The sequence below is a fragment of the Ambystoma mexicanum genome, chromosome 8 (assembly GCF_040938575.1).
Source record: "Ambystoma mexicanum isolate Mex_15411 chromosome 8, UKY_AmexF1_1, whole genome shotgun sequence".
Taxonomy (NCBI): Eukaryota; Metazoa; Chordata; class Amphibia; order Caudata; family Ambystomatidae; genus Ambystoma; species Ambystoma mexicanum.
In genome coordinates this window covers 436347108-436367978 of record NC_090929.1, presented here as the reverse complement: position 1 = coordinate 436367978, position 20871 = coordinate 436347108, and the positions used below count along the sequence as shown (strand labels likewise).

At 46.7% G+C, this 20871-nt stretch overlaps 1 protein-coding gene across 25 annotated transcripts in view; it reads left to right on the top strand.

Moving 5' to 3' along the window:
• KIF1B (kinesin family member 1B) overlaps nt 1-20871 on the top strand; it is a 2119562-nt gene that overhangs the window by 379502 nt on the left and 1719189 nt on the right. For 9 of the 25 annotated variants that reach the window (XM_069609979.1, XM_069609988.1, XM_069609978.1 and 6 more), the window contains 2 exons: nt 8010-8152; nt 15205-15338. In XM_069609979.1, the coding sequence (XP_069466080.1) occupies nt 8010-8152; nt 15205-15338 (277 nt within the window). Of the gene's footprint in view, nt 1-8009; nt 8153-13174; nt 13217-15126; nt 15339-20871 lie in introns of all 25 variants that reach the window. The other 16 variants (XM_069609972.1, XM_069609971.1, XM_069609973.1 and 13 more) reach the window with 4 other exon arrangements.

Sequence of the window (20871 nt, the reverse complement as noted above, 5' to 3'; positions counted from 1 at the left end):
CCGTACCTGCTGACGCTGGCCAAAGCTGGACTGGCACACGCGTCCATCAAGATTCATCTTGCTGCGATCTCCCGATACACCAGAACCACGGGGCGGACGTCCTTGTGGTCTCATCGTCTGGTGAAAGAGTTCATGAAGGGACTGTTCAGATCGTTCCCGCCGGTGAAGGCTCCGGCCCCGGCGTGGGAGCTCAACGTGGTGCTGACCAAGCTCATGGGACCTCTGTTCGAGCCTCTGCACTCGGCCCCGTTGAAGTTTCTGTCGTGGAAAACAGCGTTTCTTGTGGCCATCACCTCCGCACGACGGGGGGGAGAGATCCAGGCCCTTTCCTGCAAGGCCCCGTACTTGACTTTTCACGACACGAGGGTAGTGCTCAGGACGCACCCCTCCTTCATGCCCAAGGTACCGTCGGACTTCCATCTCAACGAACCCTTGGTGTTGCCTGTGTTCTTCCCGTCGCCTTCGTCGCCGGCTGAGAGGACTTTGCACTCGCTGGATGTGGCTAGAGCGCTGAAGTTCTACGTGGACCGCACGAAGTGTTTTCGGAAGACGTCACAACTCTTTGTGAACTTTGGACCTGTCAATCAGGGGAAGGCTCTCTCGAAGGCTTCCATTTCCAGATGGCTCTCCGGCTGTATCATGTACTGTCATCGGTTGGCGAACCGACCGCTGCCTGGCCGTCCGAGAGCCCATTCCACCAGAGCGATCGCAGCTACCACGGCGTTCCTTTCTGGTGTGCCCCTGCTGGACATATGTAGGGCTGCTACGTGGAGGTCGACGCACACCTTCACGAAATTCTACTGCGTCGATCGGGATTCCAGGGAGGAGTCCAGGGTCGGCCAAGCAGTGCTGCGCAACCTGTTCGCCTGAGGTGAGCCTGGTGAGGAGGTAAGATGCTTAATGTTGAGTTTGATGTAATGCTTAATGTTGAGCCTTTGCCACCTCCCGTGGTTGTGCATGTGTGTACTGCTATGTATTCTTTATTCATGAGCATGTGAATCCATGCCAGACCCCATGCTGGAGAAGGAACAAGTTACTTACCTGTAACTGTTGTTCTCCAGCATGGGTCTGGCATGGATTCACATGCGAACCCTCCCGCCTACCCCTCTGCGGCTCTTCACTTGGTCATACTGCCACTTCACGTGCTTCCAAATCTGAAGATGGCTGCCAGAGGCGGTGCTTAGGTAGAGGGCAGTCATTGGCTGTGGTCAGTGTGACGCAGAGACCAGTGATTGGTTATTGCTACGAAAGACAGATCAGAAACGAAACTGATACTGTTTTTTTTCTTTACCGAGGATTCCCAGCCTGACGACGGGGAATATTCATGAGCATGTGAATCCATGCCAGACCCATGCTGGAGAACAACAGTTACAGGTAAGTAACTTGTTCCTTCCAATGTTCTTTCCTAATCTGAAGGACGAGGCACAAGCATCCAAGGCGTCAATAGCGAGGTGGATGGTGTTGGCCATCAAAGTGTATGAGGGGCAACACATGTCCTTGCCAGCAAACATGCATGCCCACGCTGTCAATGCCAAGGCCACGGCGGTGGGTTTCCTAAGACACGTTCTATGGCAGACCTTCAGCGAAGCAGCAATTTGGACTTCTCCATCAGCCTTCTGCTAGCACTACTGCTTGGACGCCAGTGTCAGATCAGATGCAGCATTTGGCTAGGCAGTTTTAAAGAACTTGTTCTCCTAGAAGGGCATCTCTCTTCCCGAGGGCTTCATTCAGTTGTAATCGCCCACACAGTAGGAGGAAAGGGGACAGGACGTAGGGGTTGTTATGTTACTCACCGTACTGACTAACATACTCCTAGTCCATAGTCCCCTTTGCTCCATGCATCCCACCATCCTGCACCATAATAAACCTGTCATTAGGTAATTGTAATATAGCCGACACGTCAAAGGGGACTGAGGAGCGGCGCCGGTGGGCCGAGTCAAGGGAGCGCATGCTCCCGGACCCGTGCCCCGTGCTCATCTAAATTTTAAAAGGGAAGAACATTTTTTCTGGTGAAAAAGGTTCATTTTCCCATCCCTAGCGAGGGACGCCCCATACAGTATGGAGGAGAGGGGACTATGGACTAGGAGTTACGTTGGTCACTACGGTGAATAACATAATTTCTTTGTGGAACTGTTAAAGGAGAATCTTTTCACCAAACAAAGAAGAGACTTTTGCCATTGTTTTTTTTATTTGTGTGTACTTTTGTTTCTTTGGAACTTTTCAAGACTTTGGTGAAGACTTTTTTTGTTCCTTGGAGGAAATTGACTTTGGGACATTCCTGGGGGAACAGGATCTGCCAAGGACCACTAGAAGTCACCCAAAACACTGGGTGGTTGGTAACCTATTATTTGTTAACTAAACCCATTGTGAGTCTCAGATTACTGACCCCTCACGCTCCCCTAGGTTCCCCTGAAGGTGGTTGGATTGGGAGAGGGTCTGCTAAGACATTTTCTTTAATTGTTTTCTATCTTTGAGATGATTGCAAACTGCTTTTTGGCTTTGCCAACTCTTGGCCAGACTCCTAGCCTTCTTAAGAGTACTGCACTGTGGCCTGTGTCTTTAGGTTACTGGAAACCTCCTATCTAGCTAGGGAAAGACTTGTAAGGTGTAGAATCTTACATTCTAAGGTTTTGTACTGGGTTTCTAACTTGTTTATTTTCAACATATTAGTTCTCGAACTGATTGTTACTTACTTGCTTTTTTGTATTCACTCCTTTTTATGTATCTATGGTTTCCTTAAACTGATCAAGCTGAATTCCCAAAAGTGAAGTGCTGTTGCTCTTAGCATTGCACACCAAAGTGGATGTGTAAATAACGGTAGTTAATGTTTTTACCTGTGACTTTTCATTGCTAAGAGTTTTATCTAATTCCTAAATAAATAACTGCATTTGTATACGTTCTACCTACCTTGTATTAAGAGTGCTCTATTTGTGCTTACCTGACCTTTTCACCAATTTCACACTTCCTACATCACACACTACCTTGATCGAGTTTGGCTAGTGTAGGGGGGAGGCATGGTATCACAAGTATGACACAGACACAAAAGGTACATTTTGTAAAACCTTTATTGAAGTTTCTGTGGTTGGAAAACTCCTACTCTGCCCTATAACAAAGATGTGAGTAGTCTCTACCATCAAACAATAAACAAAACCGTTCTAGTGGACTCAGGCAAATCAAAATGGCCTCTGCTAACAAAAACCTAACGCCTGCCCTATTTCTTGTACAAAAAGTGTAAAAAGGAGAAATGTATGCAAAGGAAAGATCAGTGTTCAAACAAATAAATGTAACTGAACCAGGTCTCCTCCCCACATTAGACCACACGGAGGAAGGCGGTCCCTGTAGACAGGATGACACACTCTGGCTAGTTTTCAGTACAATAAAAAGTTCCAAAACATGGATTGAGACCCACCTGGCCTTTCACGTTAAAGTCTCTCTTCACTTCCAAGTAATGTTTCAACAAAAAATTCATGTAGGCCCCCCTCTGTCAGGCTCAGACCTTTTCAGCACAAAGTTCAACAAAGCTTGAAAGGGGCTCCATTCCCCAAGCTCATTACACTTCAGGTCTCCCTCAGCCGGGCTCAGAGCACTTTTGGGTGTCGAAGACTTTCAAATGTGCTTGGCTTTCTTTACAGACATCCGCAGGACCACTTCGACTAACAGAAGAAGGTGCAACTTTCACTCTCGCCTTCTCTAGGAGTTAATTTTGGTTTACTTCACTTCTGTAGTTCATTCACTTTATTGTTACAAACAATGCACCTTTCACAGAGACTTTTGAGTGTGCTACTTCCTTTTGCTGCCTCCCCCACCCCACTCCGTTACTCAGTATCGCTGATTTCGCAGCTGTCCTTACTTCAAAGTTCATTCACAGGTCTGCCTTTCTTCCCGTCTCATCCACATGTGTGCAGCCTTCACTTGCTATTTAATGTTACCGCTTCAAACTTTCTTCAATACCCTGTCTCACCATCAGCTTCCTCACTGAGGTGATCCTCCCACACTATGCACCCCCAGGGTCTGGATCCAAAGGCGAGGGCTGTGCCCTGAGGGGAGAGGGTGGGGGAAAGAGATAGCTATCTATCTATCCATCCCCGGGGACTAGCTGATGGGACACCCTTTGGTTTCTCACACTAGACATTAGTGTTTTTACCTGCTCACCAGAACAGTTTGGCCTCTTGAAATCTGGCCACATGGCTTATTATGAAAATCCATCTGAAACTTCTCCTCCTGGCCTCTACCTCCTCCCTCCTGGCCTCTACCACTCGACGACTCCTCGTTGACCTAAATATACATTTAGACTCTCCTTGCTCCTCCTCTGTACTCTTCCGTGACCTCTGCGACTCCCTCTCCCTGTCGATCCTCCCCTCTGGCCCGACTCGCTCTGCACGGCGCACACTCGATGTCTTGATCTCCTCTGACCTCCCCCTCTCCATCCCTCTGACCACTCCTCTCTCCTGGAGCGATCACTCCCTCCTCTCATCTCATCTCTCCCTCTCTTCCCCCCCCAAGCCAAGCCTACCGCAACACTGCCACCTACCTTCTCGGACATCCGGTCCATGAAGCATCTGTCAATTGAGGCGTTTGCCGCCACTTTCTCTCCCCCCTCCACCTTTGGCTGTCTCTCATCCTGATACAGCCCTGTCTCTGCTCTACTCTTCAATTTCTGATACGCTTGATGCTCTTGCCCCTGTCATGAGGATCTGTTTGAAGTCCAAAGCCAAGTGCAATTCCTGGTATGACTCTGACCTAGCTACACTTAGACGTAAGTGAAGGGCAGCTGAGAGGAAATGGAGGACTTCCTGTTCATCCTCTGACAAACTGGCCTGTCGCCTGCTACAAAGGCAATACCGACTCTGTCCTCACCAAGAAGAGAGTCCACATTGAAGCTCGTGTCTCTGCGGCATCTAACAACTCGGCCGAACTCTTTAAAATCTGCAAGGAGCTGGCCAACCCTGCTGCAATCTCTACCCCTCCTGTTGCCTCCCAGGCTCTTTGCAATGCCCTTGCCTCTCACTTCATTTAAAAAACCCAGGACATCCTGTCCACCCTCTCCACCCAAACTCCTCCTCTTCCCTCTCCATCTGTGCTTGCTGACGCTCTTTAGCCACCCTCCCACCATCCTTCTCGTCCTTTCCTCTTTTCACCCCTGACGAGGTTGCTAGACAAGTCCGATCTATGAAAGCCTCTTCAAAACAGGTTCATCCCTGTTCTTCTAAAACCATCAAGGACCACATTGACACCCTCACTCCGGCCCTTGCTGATTTTTGCAACCACTTGTTTGCCTCTGGAACCTTCCCCTCCCCTCTGAAGCACTCCTTTGTGCATCCTCTTCTCAAGAAACCCACAGCTGATCCTTCTTGTCCCGCTAACTATCGCTCAATTTCCATTACTCCCTTTCTTGGCAAACTCCTGGAAAAGTTGGCCATCTCTCAGCTTAACCTTCATTCCAATTCTGTTGGCTGTCTCCATGACCACCAGTCTGGCTTCAGAGCTGCCAGAAGCATGGAAACTGCTCTCCTAAACATCCGTGAAGATCTGCTCACCAACCTTGACTGTAACATGCCATCTGTCCTCATCCTCCTCGATCTCTCTTCTGCCTTTGACACGGTCAACCATACCATCCTGCTCAACCGTCTCCGCTTTTCAACCAATACCTGGCAACTCTCGCCCACTGCATTGCCATTTTCTGCTCAAATTTCCAGTGCTACGCTGACGACTCAACTCATTTTCAAGCTGCCCTCTGCCCCCTCCTCTCCCTCTCTCATCTCTGATTGCCTAACTGCCATTCAAGATTGGTGTGCCGCCAATGATCTTTGTCTGAATGCCAGCAAGACGGAGATCCTCCTCATCGGCACACCTTCTACATCCTTTCCCCTCACTCTCTGGCCGGCCTCCCTTGGCCCTCCTCCTACCCCTCCCTGCGAGGCTAAGAACCTCGGGGTCATCTTTGACTCCACCCTTTCCTTCTCCGCCCACATCTGAGGTCTCTAAAAAGTCACATTTCCGACTGCACCTCCTCAGAGGTACTCTGCCTTTCCTCTCCTTCCCCCAGAAGCTCATGGTATCTCAAGCTCTGGTTCTCTCTAGCTTGAACTATTGTAACAGCCTCTTTCTAAATCTACCTGCCTCTAGTCTCTGCCCTCTTCAACTAATCCAGAACAGGACTGCAAGACTTGTCCTTGGCCTCAAGCCCTGGGATCGTATCTCTCCAGCTCTGAAATCTCTCCACTGGCTCCCAGTGGACGCAAGGATTAAATTCAAAACCCTCTGCATTGTCCACAAGGCTTTCTGGGGCCTGGGTCCAAAATACCTTCAGCTATCCCTCCGCAAATACCTCCCCTCTCGAGCTCTTCGCTCCTCTACCTCCAACTCCCTAAGGGTCAGTCGTTTTTCTAAGAAACGAGCTGGGGGTAAATCTCTGTCTTCATCTGGGGCCTCCCTCTGGAACAGCTTCCCTGCCACTCTAAAACTTGAGGAGAACCATCTCCGCTTCCGGAAGCACCTCAAGACCTTCCTCTTTTCTTCTGCCTTCGCTTCCCCTCTCCCCTGCTGATCTGTTCTCTGTTGGCACAGTGCACCTGGCCATCCTTTGTCTTTTGGGCCCAGGTACTTGCTCATCCTGCCACCCTCCCGCACTGCCTCCGGGCCACCCCTTGCACTGGGGTCTGTATCTGTACCCATACAGCCCCCCCTTTTTCTTCCTGCACTTATCAGACCTACCCTGCCTGCTGCCTTAAACCTAGCACTTGCAAATTGCTGGCTGCATTACCACTGTTTGTTGCCTTTATTATTTATTGTTATTAATCTGTTTCTCCTCTGCTTCGCACTTTCCACCTCTCCCCCCTTCCATGTACTTTTCCCCTCCCCCTCTCCCATGCACTTGCGCGTTCTCAATGTCACTGGGCCTAGTAAGATCGCTGTTTTTATCTCCCCTGTTCCCCCTCCCTTGCCTTGTCGCGTTCTTAAACACTTGTGTACGAGCACGATAGAAATAAAATATCAATCAATCAAACAGTAACGAATTATTTTGGCCATTGGTTTCCAGCATCTAATGTTGTTGCTTGAAGAGAGTTTAGGATATATGAAAAACACTTTTGGTTTACTTTATTAACCTCAAGCAGGCTTGAGGCCTGGTGTCTGCAGATTTAGTCGTAGTCATACGTTTATGCTACTAATTATCAAAACACATACTCCTTTTTCTCAATCTGGACTCATTCCATTAAAAGGTTGGCAGCAGCACTATTCAGTAACCTCCCCATTAACAGATATTTACAAAAGGCTAACTCATAATTTTTCAAACATTACTTCCTGGGCTTCTGGACACTTGCAGCCTCAATAAACCTCTTGAGATTACTAAATTGCCCAGATGATTTCTTCCTCAGTCTGGGCACCATGTGACACGACATGTTGCACAAAGGCATGTTATGCGGTTTAACATGGCTTCTCCTACATTAAAAAGAACCCCATGCTAATCTGGGTTCTTCTTTGGGTTCTAATGAGAAAGGTATACTGTTGTATCCACTTTAGGGATTTTTTTTTACCCTAGACTTTCAATTAACAAAAACCTAAAAATTAGTTCTGTCCACTCAGAGGCGAAAGGAAAGGTGTTTTGAACAAATTGTGTTTTAGATCCTCAAGCCTGAAATCCAGTTAGGTATTTATTGTGCTGCTGTTATATTGCAAATCCACCATTTTATTATACTATTGTAACCTTTGCATGGCTTATTCTCATTTCCAGTTTGGTATTTATTGTACTGTTGAGGTTGTTTTTGGACTCTAGGTGTTTATTACACTACTAGATCCTTTACATGGCATTACCCTGCTGTCCCACATTTAGAAGTCTCTTCTGTATGTGCCTCAAACTGACTATCCATGTGGTTTCTTCATCTGGCCCCAGGTGTTGGTGACCAAACTGTCTTATTTGTGGCTTTGTGATCACCCAATTTTCAATGACTGGCAACCTCACTTGTTGGAAGCATTTACATTGTAATACTTTCTTCAAATGATTCTTTCAGGTATGCTGACCGTGCAAAACAGATAAAGTGCAATGCCATCATCAACGAAGATCCCAACGCCAAGTTGGTGCGTGAGCTGAAGGAGGAAGTGACGCGACTGAAGGATCTGCTGCGTGCCCAGGGACTGGGGGATATTCTTGACAGTAAGTTGTCGTTGGGGGCACTCGGTGGATGGTGCTAGAGCCCAAGAGCTGCTATTAATGGAGCGCTAAAGTCACATGGATAGTATAGAGTGGTACTAGTTACGGGAGAGATTAAATACCTTTTTAGTATTTTATCATACACTTATATTGCATATTTTTCATGCCTGGCAAAGAAAAAAACAATGAGGATTGCCAGAGCCCAGATATTTTGGACTTTTCATTTTGATCATGCCCAGGATATGCTAGTGGGAATCTGCATACTTTAATTGGATGAGGCAGGCAAATACAGCCTGAATGCCTTCTAGAACAGTCTGCCTGACACTGCCTCACCAGAGCACAGTTCCTTTTGCTGTCCATATCACAAAGCCATTGAGCATGTCCTGTTGTACTACCAGGGCTTGCTGCTTTCCACCACACTCATGTGATGCTGGGCCTATCAATGGAATGAGGCTGTAGCACAATGCTCTGCAGTATTAAATGCGAAAAATTATCCTGAGTCCATGTGGGACCAAACCTCACACATGTCGGAGCTTCCTCCCACATGCTCTAGACTCTAAGCACAATTGCTTTTTCCTGTTTGAACAGGACAGGCGCATCATGAGGCATGTTTGTTCATCTCGCTCAAATATACTTTTTGCTTTTAGAGCTTGCTCCAATCAGTTCCCTGTGACTTGAGGTTTAGCTGCTGCGCTTTTTGCGGGAAAGCATTTTCTGCTGATGGCTCTTACTTTTTACAGTGCTTGGGATCCTTTTGGGATTTTCTTTTAGCACTTTTTTTCATGCCTTACACACAAGGATTCAACTTTGAGAAGGGCAAGTAAAAGTTTGCTTTTTTTCTCGCTGGTTTACCACCAGGCAAATTATTGTGGCTGGATTAACACTGGTATAGGTTCACTGAGCTCTTCACCACACCTTATGGTGTGTTACCCAAGCAAGCTCAGAGGTGCCTCACAGGTCAAACACCTGTGTTTGTGCCAGAGGTTCACCTAGATCTAAAGCTGTGACACGTACCAAGGTACAAACTTTTTTTTTTTGGGTTACATCTTTTTTTAAAATTTTTAAATAAGAACATAACCAATCAACAAATATCATTGCTTAGTTGTATATCACTATACGATGGCTACAATAGATGCCACAGCTTCACAAGAAGAGACACAATTGGACTTGTACAAGACAATTGGCGAAAGACAAAAAGAAGTCATTAATACATATTAACCCTCCCACCTGCCCCATACCTTCTGAAACTTTGAGGGGCAACCTTGTGCATTATACACCCTACTTTGGCCATCCATTGACTAATGCGTGGACGATCCGCTGAGCCCCATGAAGCAGAAATGATCCTTTTCAATAGCCCGATTGCTACAGACAAAAATACTCTTGATATTTAGCAAATCCAGCCCCACCTCCCCATTGTTCAAGCAGCACCAGTTTTGGATCCTTAAGCCCCCTCAGAACCAAGTAACGCAGTCAGCCTATCCATACACCTCCCCACACAACTTGAATCTGTTCACATTCACATAGCGTATGGAAGAAAGTACCCCCTGGTCTTCCACACCATAAACAGTCATTATCTATTTTGCTCCATTTAGCCAGCGCTGTCTGGGAATAATAAACATAATAAGGCGGAGCCTGGCCGATATCCCTCTCTCACGGGAACATTAACGCTTCTACCCACTCCTCGGGCCCCAGTGAGCTAGTATCCTTTTCCCACTTTCCCCTCAGTAGAGTCAGTTCCATAGTCCGGAGGGTTGAACTGCTTGCAACCTTTCCCAGGGACTGAAACTGGAATCCCATGGCATGAGTGAGTTGTAAGTGCCTACATCGTTACCTACCCAGCATTCCGTACGTACCTTGCAGTGTCTCGAAGGGGAGGAATCGTCCTTCATGCACCACATCCGCCAGGGTGACTATCCGATAGTCCTCCCCAGACTCGAAAGTCCCATTTTGAGTATCTCAGGTAGGTGTGTAGTATTCCAGAGGAGTTGAGCCAGGGTCAACCTACACCCCTCCCCCTTCCGATATACTTATGCACTTCAGTCCACACCTGCCGGATGTGTTGTATCATTTGAGGGAGGTCCGTCTTCCCTTTCCTGCCCCATAGAGCACTTGCGCCGGTGGTTTCCCTCTCATCCATCCCTTCTCTTTATTGTCGGGACGATATGGGGCTGTTCCCCAAAACCCCCTATCGCTATTCCCGAAAGAACAACATAAATCCTTGCAAAGACAACTTTGGGAACAGAGAGTGGAGCATTTTGTAGCATGTAAAGACATTTAGGGAGTGTTAATATCTTGAAGAGGGTCGCTACATACCAAGGTACAACCTTGGTGGGCTTAGCTAAAACTAGCTAGGGCGAGGGTGCCAAATGAGCTTACTCAATGGGTGGGGCACAAATGCTGTAAATCCCATTAATCATCTACCCTTTGTAAACAAAGGCCCCCTTGGACTAAACTGACTGCATCATGGATTGCTGCTGGTGATACATAACCCTGCGCTTGCCATAGTCGGCCACTGTGGCTCCCCCTGGCATGCCAGCCTACACACACTGCCTCTCATTTATTCATCCTACATACCTCAGAGGAAAATGGTGGATCATAGGGATAAACAATCTGAATACTAGCATAAGGAGGAAAACACAGCAGTCTGTCTGGCACCAAGCCGTTTTAACACAGCTTAAGAACCTTAACCGTGATTTCATTTTTGCTCCTATGGTAGGAATGGGAGAGCGCTCTACCGAGCCACTTTCGGTGTTGGCAGAGATATCTTTTGAGGACATTTTAGAGAGGAACATACTCAAGAGGAATTGTGATACCTTCTGGACCGGGAATGTAACCCATAATTGAATGGGCACCCCTTGACTCCTTTAGGAAGCGCCTTCCTTCTACCCATTTTTCTTTGCTCTATAGGCTCCCAAAACCTTCATTCCTGCGTTCCATACGCTTTCCTTCATACTTATGGTATTTCAGCAAAAAAGCTCTGAAATTATCAAAGCCAGAGTGTGTGCATGGGAAATGAGCCCTGAGGTTCTCACTTCACACTAAGTATTTTGTCAGTCAATCCTTTTCCTTGCTGTGGCAGGATTGGATGCATTGTATATGCCTATTCTTTTGCTCTTTTCCCTCCTTTTTTAAATTATTTTTATTATTTTACACTTGCTGCCTCTGGTATTTTTTCCTTTTGTGCCGTTAAAATACTTGCAAAGGAAAAATATTTAAAGAGTTTCTGGCCGTGGACCCTTAGGTTTTTTGTTTTGAGTGCTTGCATCCAGACTACTCTTAGCACTGAAATGTGCTTTGTGGTGCATGTCCAATGTGTAGTCTTTAGGCATGTGGCTTAAACGCTAGGCTAGTTTTCAACAGCTTCTGGCGTTATTGAATTTCCAGATGAGGAAAAGATAGAAGATATGGGGACCATCTAGTTTCTATAATGCACCCTGTATTGGTGATGACCCAAGGAGGGGCCCAGATGTACAGTGTTATGAGAGAAAGCCCAGCGTGGTTTTGTGGTTTCAGAGGGAGCCTAGGCAGCTCTTTCTGTCTTAAGGTTTAAATGTTCAGAGAAATCCTGTCTTCAAACTAAGTGCCCGACAGTAGGTTTCTATGACGATATTTGGGGTGTTAAAATATGGTAATTTACACTCCTAAAGTTACTTTATGGGATCTGAGTTCAGCTATGTATGGTATGTTATGTTAATTAGCTTTTATACTGTGCACCTCACCACTATAGCGGTCTAAGAGCTATGGAGAAAGACGCAACTTTTCATTGCTACATAAGGATGGACACTCATAATAAGTTCAGGGATCTGGGAAGAACTGCAGAATGTATTTTAAAGTGGACTATAAGCTTTAGTAGGTTTAATCATATACTGTTGACTAATAACATGGGAATGACATCCACTGATGTTTTCTTTTCCGATTGAGACATAAGGTTTGAAGATTATGGGCCTCATTACACGGAAGGCGGTAAGGGTTAACGGTCACCGGTAATGGTACAGGTGACAGTTAACCCATACCGCCTTATTACGAGGTCCCTTTGCGGGTTGGTACTTTAACGCCTGCTTTTTGCAGGTGTTAAAAACCAAACCGCAAAGGGACCTCTGTGCTAATTACGGCACCGCAAATTTGCGGTACCGTAATTAGCACCTTCCCCATTCCCATTATGCCCTATGGGGCAAAAATGGGAATGGGGAAGGGGAATGGTGGAAGGGGGAATTACCGCCCCACCAACCTTGGAATAGGGCGGTAATTCCCCTTTCCACCAAGGCTGTGCCGGTATTTTACCGGCATGAACCATGGCGCTAATAGCGCCATGGTTCACCGCCTACCGTGTAATGAGGCCCAATGAACTGTAGTTGTAAAAACTAAAATCAATGCAACAAAACACACATTTGTATTAAGTGTATCAGTCATTTGTTGCATCAGTTATCTAAGGAGTAGAAGCTTCGCACAGCAGTTATCTAAGTTTGACACGTAACCGGTGATGACTGTCTGTAGCAACCACATTCACTAGTGAAAGGGAAGTGTGCTCTTTACATTGTAATTTGTTTATTCTGATTTTGTCCGATCTTCAAATACATGAGTGCCAGTGTTTTTCAGCAAGGAAAATGGCAGATTGGTAAAAAAGGCTTGTATGCATCGAGGGAACGCCATTAAACTGCACATGGTCCAAGATTCATAATTGTGCGGAGAGCTACTTTACGCCATGATTAACCAACCTCCATATCCCAAGACACATTCCACAAATTAGAAGCAGAATTAGCCCCCGAAATGTGCAAAACAACTACACTGGGAAGTCAGTCGACGCTTTTGGAAACACTTCATTGAAGTGAGATTGTAGAACTCAGAAACGGAAAAGGGGCAATGTATCAAAAACGACTTTAGCTGAATATTCTTTCTTTGCTACTGAGAAAGAATGCTGCATCGAATGGTAAATGTTTTTGTTGAAGGGTAAGATTCTAAAATGTTGTTGTATCGCCAAGCCTGACCTGTCACCCATCTTGTATTTCCCTTTTTGCTTCCTGTCAGTTGATTCGCTGGGAGGTGATTACAATGCCAATGAAAACAAATGTGTGTATAGCGTGTTAGTACTACAGCTCCTCTTCGCTTCATTGCCTGTGCCTGCACAGCTTGGGACTGAGCCATGCATGTCAGCCACACTGCCTTGATGTTCAGAGCAAGGCGGCACAGTAACAACTCTGCATTCCCATAGAGCTGTCCCAGCCTGAATTTCAGCACTAAGAAGACTAAAGGTGGTTGAGTTATGAGTGGGGGTGCATCATTAAGATCCTGCCCCATCTGCCCTGCTTCCCTAGCTGCATCCCTCGGTTCTGGTAATGCTGAAAGGCCCTGCTCCTTCCACGCTTGTGCCTTAAAGGGAGACTGCAAGCTTTGAGATGATGAACAATGGATCAAATCTCCCTGCCCCTTCCCCAGCAGAATCCCTTAACCAACGGGTTGATTTGGGGTTTTGGCATTGCGTTATTTATACAAGATTTTGGGGTGGGGGTCAACTGCATATTTAATGTCAAATCGAACTATATTACATTCATAATGGATAAATGGGGGTGTCCATATTCGTTTTCATGTTGATAAAGAGGTGAGAGGTTGTAGAGTACCCACACTTTCCCTCCATTCTAGTGTCCCCATATTTAATCCCAACTATTTGGCAGTTTGGTCATAGCACACGTTTTACTCATAACTCCCATGAATACACGGAACCTTTCCAATTGTCTCTGCCCGTTATCAAACCCTGTTCTAGTTGTCTCCCTGTGAACATGAGCAATTATTGGCATTGGGCATGAGCAATTTTAATGAGAAAATTTACAAAATGAACATGTGTCTATGGTGAACCGACTAGAAACTTCTGTTAGCCCTGCCTCTGATCACTTACACCTTTTGGCTCCCCTGTCATTGTTTGTGTAGGGACACGCTCTGTCAAAGCTGCAAGTTTTTGGCCTATTTGCTCTGGACTCAAATGATGTGCAGCTTGCTTTCCTGCTTGGCCTTCGCTGCCACTTTAGCGTTTTATGTGTGCAGGGATTCAGCATAGGAGTGGAGTGGAGTGGAGTGGAGAGGGGAGGGTTGGGCAGTGGGTGTAGGCTTGGTTGATACATGCTGGGGGTCAAGCTATGTTGTAGTCGCAGTCTAGCAATATCATTGCTTGTTTGTGAGGTTTTGGTGTATTGCTGCATAAGTAAGTTTTACTTAAATAACTTCATACGGTTTTCCCCAAGTAACCTATCTGACAAAGAGCTCCTGCTCTAAGAGCTCGAAGATTAGTGCCCATTGGTCCAAAATTCTCCAACATCAGTTCAAGGGTCATGTCATGGTATTAAGTTTACATTGCCGGCATAAGGTGATGGTTTTTGTTCTTTTTTTTTTTTTTAATGCCTCTGAGGAACATTAAGATTGCTAAAATTGTATCACCTCAGGCCCTCGCCTTACTCTTAACTCCCTTTACCTGCTCATCCCTTTTTGACCCCACGTTCTTTGCAAGTTTACATTAGGGGGGCTGGGTTGTTTGTAAATGTCTCCTCTTGTTCTCCTGCATTATGTGGTGTTTGGTGATATGCCTGGCTTTGTGCTGCTTTTGAATGGCTTAGCTAAGTTGTGGGCCAGTTAAACCTAAATGCTTGTGGAAGGTGTACCATGAGTCAGCGAGGTGTAATTGATGGGATTGACCAGAGAGTTTCTGGCATGGCATTTTTTACTTCTGCAGTTGCATTTGCAATAGTTGTCATTTTCTGAATTTAGAGGATTCAGTACATTTTCCTCCTTGCCACCTCGCTGTCTCTGTGATACTTGCTTCAGTTTTCTAACGGCTGTACTGCAACCCTCAGTGTTTTTGCGTTTGCCTGCTTTGTAGACTTGTCTGTGTGTCTCTTCTCATGTTGCTGTTTCCTTCCTGTCTGTTTTCTCTTCCTGGCTCCTTTCTGTCTGTGGCACTTCCCCTATCCCCTCCTGTCTTTCTCTCTCAGATCTGAAAGATATTCAGAACAATAAGAATAGGTACTTGCTAGCTTCAGAGAACCAACGGCCTGGCCCTCTTTCCACAGCATCGATGGGCTGCCTCAATACCTCCCCTTCATCCGGGTCTCTCAACAGCCAAGTGGGCCTGGCGACTGTAACAAGCATTCAAGAGAGGATCATGTCCACACCTGGTGGAGAGGAAGCTATAGAGCGTCTTAAGGTAGGTGCGGTTTGTGGATTGGCTAAGTGGAGGTGAGGGAAGGTCGTCGGCATACTTCACCATGGGGTGTTTTACAATCAAGAAGATTGTGCGATTGTGTACTTCTCTCGAACCTAACATCTTGCACAGAACAATTCTGTGCAACTCTCAATAATCCCAAAACATTCAACTGTAAATATTGGATTGTTGTGCATGCAATCTGCACGCACACTTATGGATTGCAGTAATGTGTGAAAAAATCCTTACAATTAAGCATTGCAGAGCGTGTAAAGCTTTTGTTTTGATGAGCGCTGGTAGTATATTTGTGTTTAAGTGACATAAACGAGAAAAAACATTGCTTGAAAAATTCTGGTAAGCGCTGTTTTGTTGGACACATCACTGGACCTTAACGCTGCACTGTTTTGGAACCGTTAGGGAGATTTCCTTTAGGCTCAATTTAAAGCACCCAGATATATCAACGTACTTGGCTTGCACAATCTTTCTGTTCAGTTCCTGGCTTTCCAAGTGGTAGAATGACATGAGTAGTCAATGTATAGCCCTCAAGAACATATAAACTAGTTTAAAGGTACAGCAAATTGTTTTGATTATCACAAAATAATGGAAGGCCTAAACAATCTATCTGTAGAAATAACTCCAAAATGTACAGGTAAGTAACATAGTAAAATAACTCTTTAAAATATGGTAATGCACATAACTGGGTGATGGCATGGTTCCACAAGTCCACAAAGTCCAACTAGACTTTGTAGGCTCAAAGGGCTCAAACACTATTGCAGCTAAGCCCCAATGTCAATGGGCCCATAAGAATTGATGGGGTAATGTTAACCTATGGTGTTAAGTATGAAGTCTGCACACTGAGCCCTGTGAGCACTTCTGGCCCAAAGAAACATCTGGAAGGATAAGAGAACCCATCAAAAGCAGTGCAGTTTGCATTTCACTCGCCACTATCCAGGATCGGAGATTGCAGAGGTGACTATGGATGTCATCAGCAGGGAAGTTAATGGCCCAGTTCTGGATGTGCTAGCTCATCAAGGGGACCCTGCAACCCCAGAAGAATAGAAGACAACCCCAACCCCCACACAGGTGAGTAAAGGCCCCCCTAACAGGAGATTACAATAGCAAAAAATACAGACTCATTCCAGTGAAAAACTGCGGAGTTAACCTGTTGGAGCAGCATCAGGTAAAGTCGCCATTGTCATTGGAATGGGCAAGTCAGCAAACTAAGCCCCTGGACAGAGGAACAGAACATTGACTAGCTGATGTCTGAAAAACCCGTGAAACTATGAAGGTGTACAAATGGCAAGAAAGTGCCTTGAGAATGAAGATTCAGTAAAAGTCACCCTAGCCAGGGGGCCACAGGTTGCTGTATTGAAGGTGCATCAGGACATGAGGAGAATGGTACCGGGATCACGCTACACAGATGAATGCTTGAACAGTTTCCAGCAAAAGCAACAGCTATCCTGGGAGGTCAGGATGCATCCCTTGCTTTCAGCGATCACACAATACAGGCAAGTCCTATAGTTGGAGTGTCACAAAAACACCTGAAGAATGGATCCAGGTTCTTCCTTCTGGTCAGGAGATGGGTTTCAATAATCCAAAAGATTCTGTAGCAGAGCTTCGTTCATCTTCTTTGGGTCTGTCATATCTCTGAATGTGTTAGGATAAAATCTTAGCAGTTCCTAGTACTTTTATGAGAAACATAATGGGTAGAGGGTTAAAGGGTAACCTTACTCACCAGTCATACACACACATCATTCAAATCGCTGCTGACCTCCACACACCATCTTTCATTCGGAAACTACTTGGGTAATCCTAGAGCAGCAGGGTTCCAAAAGAGTACAAACCTACACCACCCCGTTCATTCACTTCCAGGTAACCCACATTTCCGATGCTTGTTAATCTGCTTAGAATCACATGCTGTGCATACAGTCAGACACTCAATTGGTAATCGTGGAGTATCTTTTTCGCGGATCGAAAGGAGATGTCGACATGGGCGTGGCTAACACTATCCCTAACGTGACGTGCAGTGTACCCAAAATCCCTCACGCATCGAGGTCTCTGATTATTTTTTTCCGCCCAACTAGTTGGTCGCCTTATGCGTAGCTCGTCAGAGTTAATATTGCTGAAGTAATGATTCGTTGTCCCGCGACCAATGGTCGTTTAGTCTTTGACTTCTCTTCGACTACCACTTTGTGGAGCTCTACACCGACGACATCCAACTGCTGTTTCTGTGACTGGTGCATCGATCAACGTCTGTCGACCGCGTGGCCTCGGCCCTCCGGCCAGGCCCTTACAGTAAGTAGAGTGGGGCCCTGGGTTGATTCTTTTCTGAGAATGCATTTCTTCTTCCCCTCTTTCCTTTTCTGCTCTGGCTGCCACCTTTTACCTCTGCTATGGAGAGAACTTCATTTAAGTTTTGTCAGTCTTGTAACAGAAAATACCCGTGGAAAGACACCCATCGCAAATGCAATAGGTGCTTATCTCGTGACCACGAAGAGCGATCCTGTAAGTCCTGCAAACTCTTCCATCCCAAGATGTTGCAAGATGGGTGGACAAAATGATGGGCTGCCTACGCAATGCAGGTCGAAAGCCTGACGAGTGACAAGCACTCTAGCCGCAGCCATGGCTCCGACGTGGAGGTCATAGACCTTCCGGCTGAACCGTCTGGTTCCCAGGTGCTGGTCCTACTCTCAGACAGTCAGGCCACCGGTACTGCTATGGGGATATCACACCCCGGCGACATGGGCACACATGCACCACCCACAGATAAAGATACAGCCCCCCGAGCTTCCTTGACTGATACGTCGAAGGAGCATCAGACGCCAATAGGCCTGCCGAAAACTTTGCCATGCCTGCCGAACCTCACTGTCTGTCACCCTCCACGCATCCTTCTCGGCATGCGTCCGGGCATTCCACTCTTAAGGGCATCTCTTCTAAAAAGCACATGCGTGCCGACACGTCGTCTAAGAGTGTCCGCTCCTAGGTTTCGGTGGAGCCGGTAACCTCAACGACGCCTACAGGCACGTCGAAATCCTCCATGCACCCGGTGAAGTTACGCAAGAATCTTGCGACTATTGTTTCGGCGGCAGAATGACCTGAAAGCACCCCTCTCATCGAGAGGAATACTCAGAAGGGCCTCAGCCCCTCTCTAGGGCTTTATCTGAGGAATCACCTCCTTCTAGAGAGCCTTTCCATCCTCCAGATACCTCTGTTTCATCCCTGTGGATCAGAGAGAGATATCAAAATTACATGGACAAAATGTCACAATTTATAGACTTTTCTGAAGGGTTCATTACTCACAAGAGACCTAGGGAGGAAGGATTCCTGCCCTGTTTTACCGAAGCTTCAAAGCCAAACTCAAACTCAGCAGGAAGAAGTACTTGAGTTTTCAGAATGAGAGGAGACATATGAGGATGTCTATAGCCATGAGGACAATCCTTTTGGGCAGGATGAAACTAACCAGTGCCCAGACTGAGGACAGGATCAGCCAGCAGGTGAAGCACCTTAGCTCTCACCTACTCAAACTCCTGACCCAGATGTCATTTGTCTGGACCCGCCCTGCTTGCCTCAACAGAGGCAGCCATCTCCTGTTTACGTCCAAATGGCTTTCAATGCCATCCTGAAAAGGGCCGCAGACCACTTCCAAATCGCCACACAGGAAGCTGTTCAGGACTCTGATTTTGTGGAGGACATTCTAAAGGAAAAACTCAGTCAAGTCCAGCTATTCTCCTGCTGAATTCCATTAAGAAGTGCCTTGCACCTTCCTTATTGTCCCCTTCCCTTACAAGGGCTGTTAACCTCTGGGTCGAGAAACTGTTTGGAGGGGCCATCTGACCCTATGTACATTCAGGGGCATGCCACATCAGGAAAAGGGCTGGGGTAACACAGTCTACTTTAGGGATTCCCCCGGCAAAGACTGTAAAACTCTATGGCCTTGGCAAGCGTATCACCACGTCGGCAGCATATTCTCCCAGAATTGCAAATACTGCTCTTCTCACAAGTTATAGTGATGAGCAGTGGAGCCTGCTTCAATAAGGCCTCCGAGAGGTCCCAGAATCCGTGTGATTGCGCCTGCTGGTGGTTGTCTCTGAGGGAGGACAGGTGACCCACAATATCCTTAAAAACACTCTAGATGCTACAGAGACAGCAGGACGCAGGCTGGCACAGGGTACTCTTCTCAAGAGTCACGCCTGGCGAAAGAATTCAGGTTTTAAGCCAGAGACTCAGGCCTCTTTGATAAACAACTCTGTGGAAGAATCAAACTTGTTCGGTAAGGCTGTGGATGACGCCTTGGAAACGGTGAAAAAAGAGCATGAGACACTGAAATATCTCAACCAAATCACAGCAAAACCTTTTCAACAGCGGGGAGGTGCAAATTCTTGTGGTTCCTTTCGGGGTCAGTCCATCTCCCGATCTCCACACAGACAATATGGCACAGGGAATACTCCATGGTCCTCTGGACAAGATTCAACTGGCAATAGCCAATATCAACAGAGGGGACAGCGCAGAGGCAAGGATAGAGGCAGAAACTCCACCCCAAGAGGCTTCCCGGGCTCAGCATCAAAATAGCTCGCCAGCCCGGGTCCCGTGCCATGCCTCCCCGGTCGGGGTACGGCTGTCATCATTCATTCACGCATGGGAGGGGGATCACTTCAGACCAGTCGGTGCTCAAGAGCGTCATCCACGGTTATTGCATAGAGTTCCACTGGCCGCCTCGATACCATCCACCGAAGAGCAGACACCCATCGCCAGCACACCTGCAAATTCTGCTGGAAGAGGTGCAGATCCTTCAGGAAAAGGGCGCCTTAGAAGTCGTCACCATTCATCAGGTAACCAAGGGTATTTATTCAGTGTACTTCCTTGTACCCAAAAAGGATCTCACCATGCGCCCTGTTTTAGACCTGCGTCCAGCGAACAAATATGTCAAACTGCAAAAGTTCAGAATGACAACATTGCAGGAAGTAATCCCGCTGCTGGTGCAGGGGGATTACATGGCAACATTGGATATGAAAGATGCATACTTTCATATTTCAATGTTACCAGCGCACAGAAAGTACCTAAGGTTCATGATAGTGGACGCTCACTTTCAATTTAAGGTTCTTCCCTTCGGCATTGCCGCGGCTCCACAAGTGTTCACGAAGGTACTGGCGGTAGTAGCTGCTCACCTGCGCAGGCAGTCTATCCTAGTCTACCCTTACCTCAACGACTGGCTATACCCAGGGAATACGTACAGAACATGCCTAACCAACACCCAGAAGACGATAGAGCTCCCCTTCAGTCTAGGGTTCTCGATCAACGAGAAAAAGTCCAGTCCAGACCCCAGCCAAGTCAACATTTCTTGGGGCTTTAATTCGGACCAAAGACGGCCTCGTCTTTCCCTCCAACAAGTGGGTTCAAAACATGCTGTTCCAGATCCCTCACTATGTAGTCAGTCACGAGGTGACCATACGCAAAGCCATGCTACTGTTATGGATGATGGCCTCCTGCATCTACCTAGTTCCTAATGCACGTTTGCGCATGCTCCCCATGCAAGAGT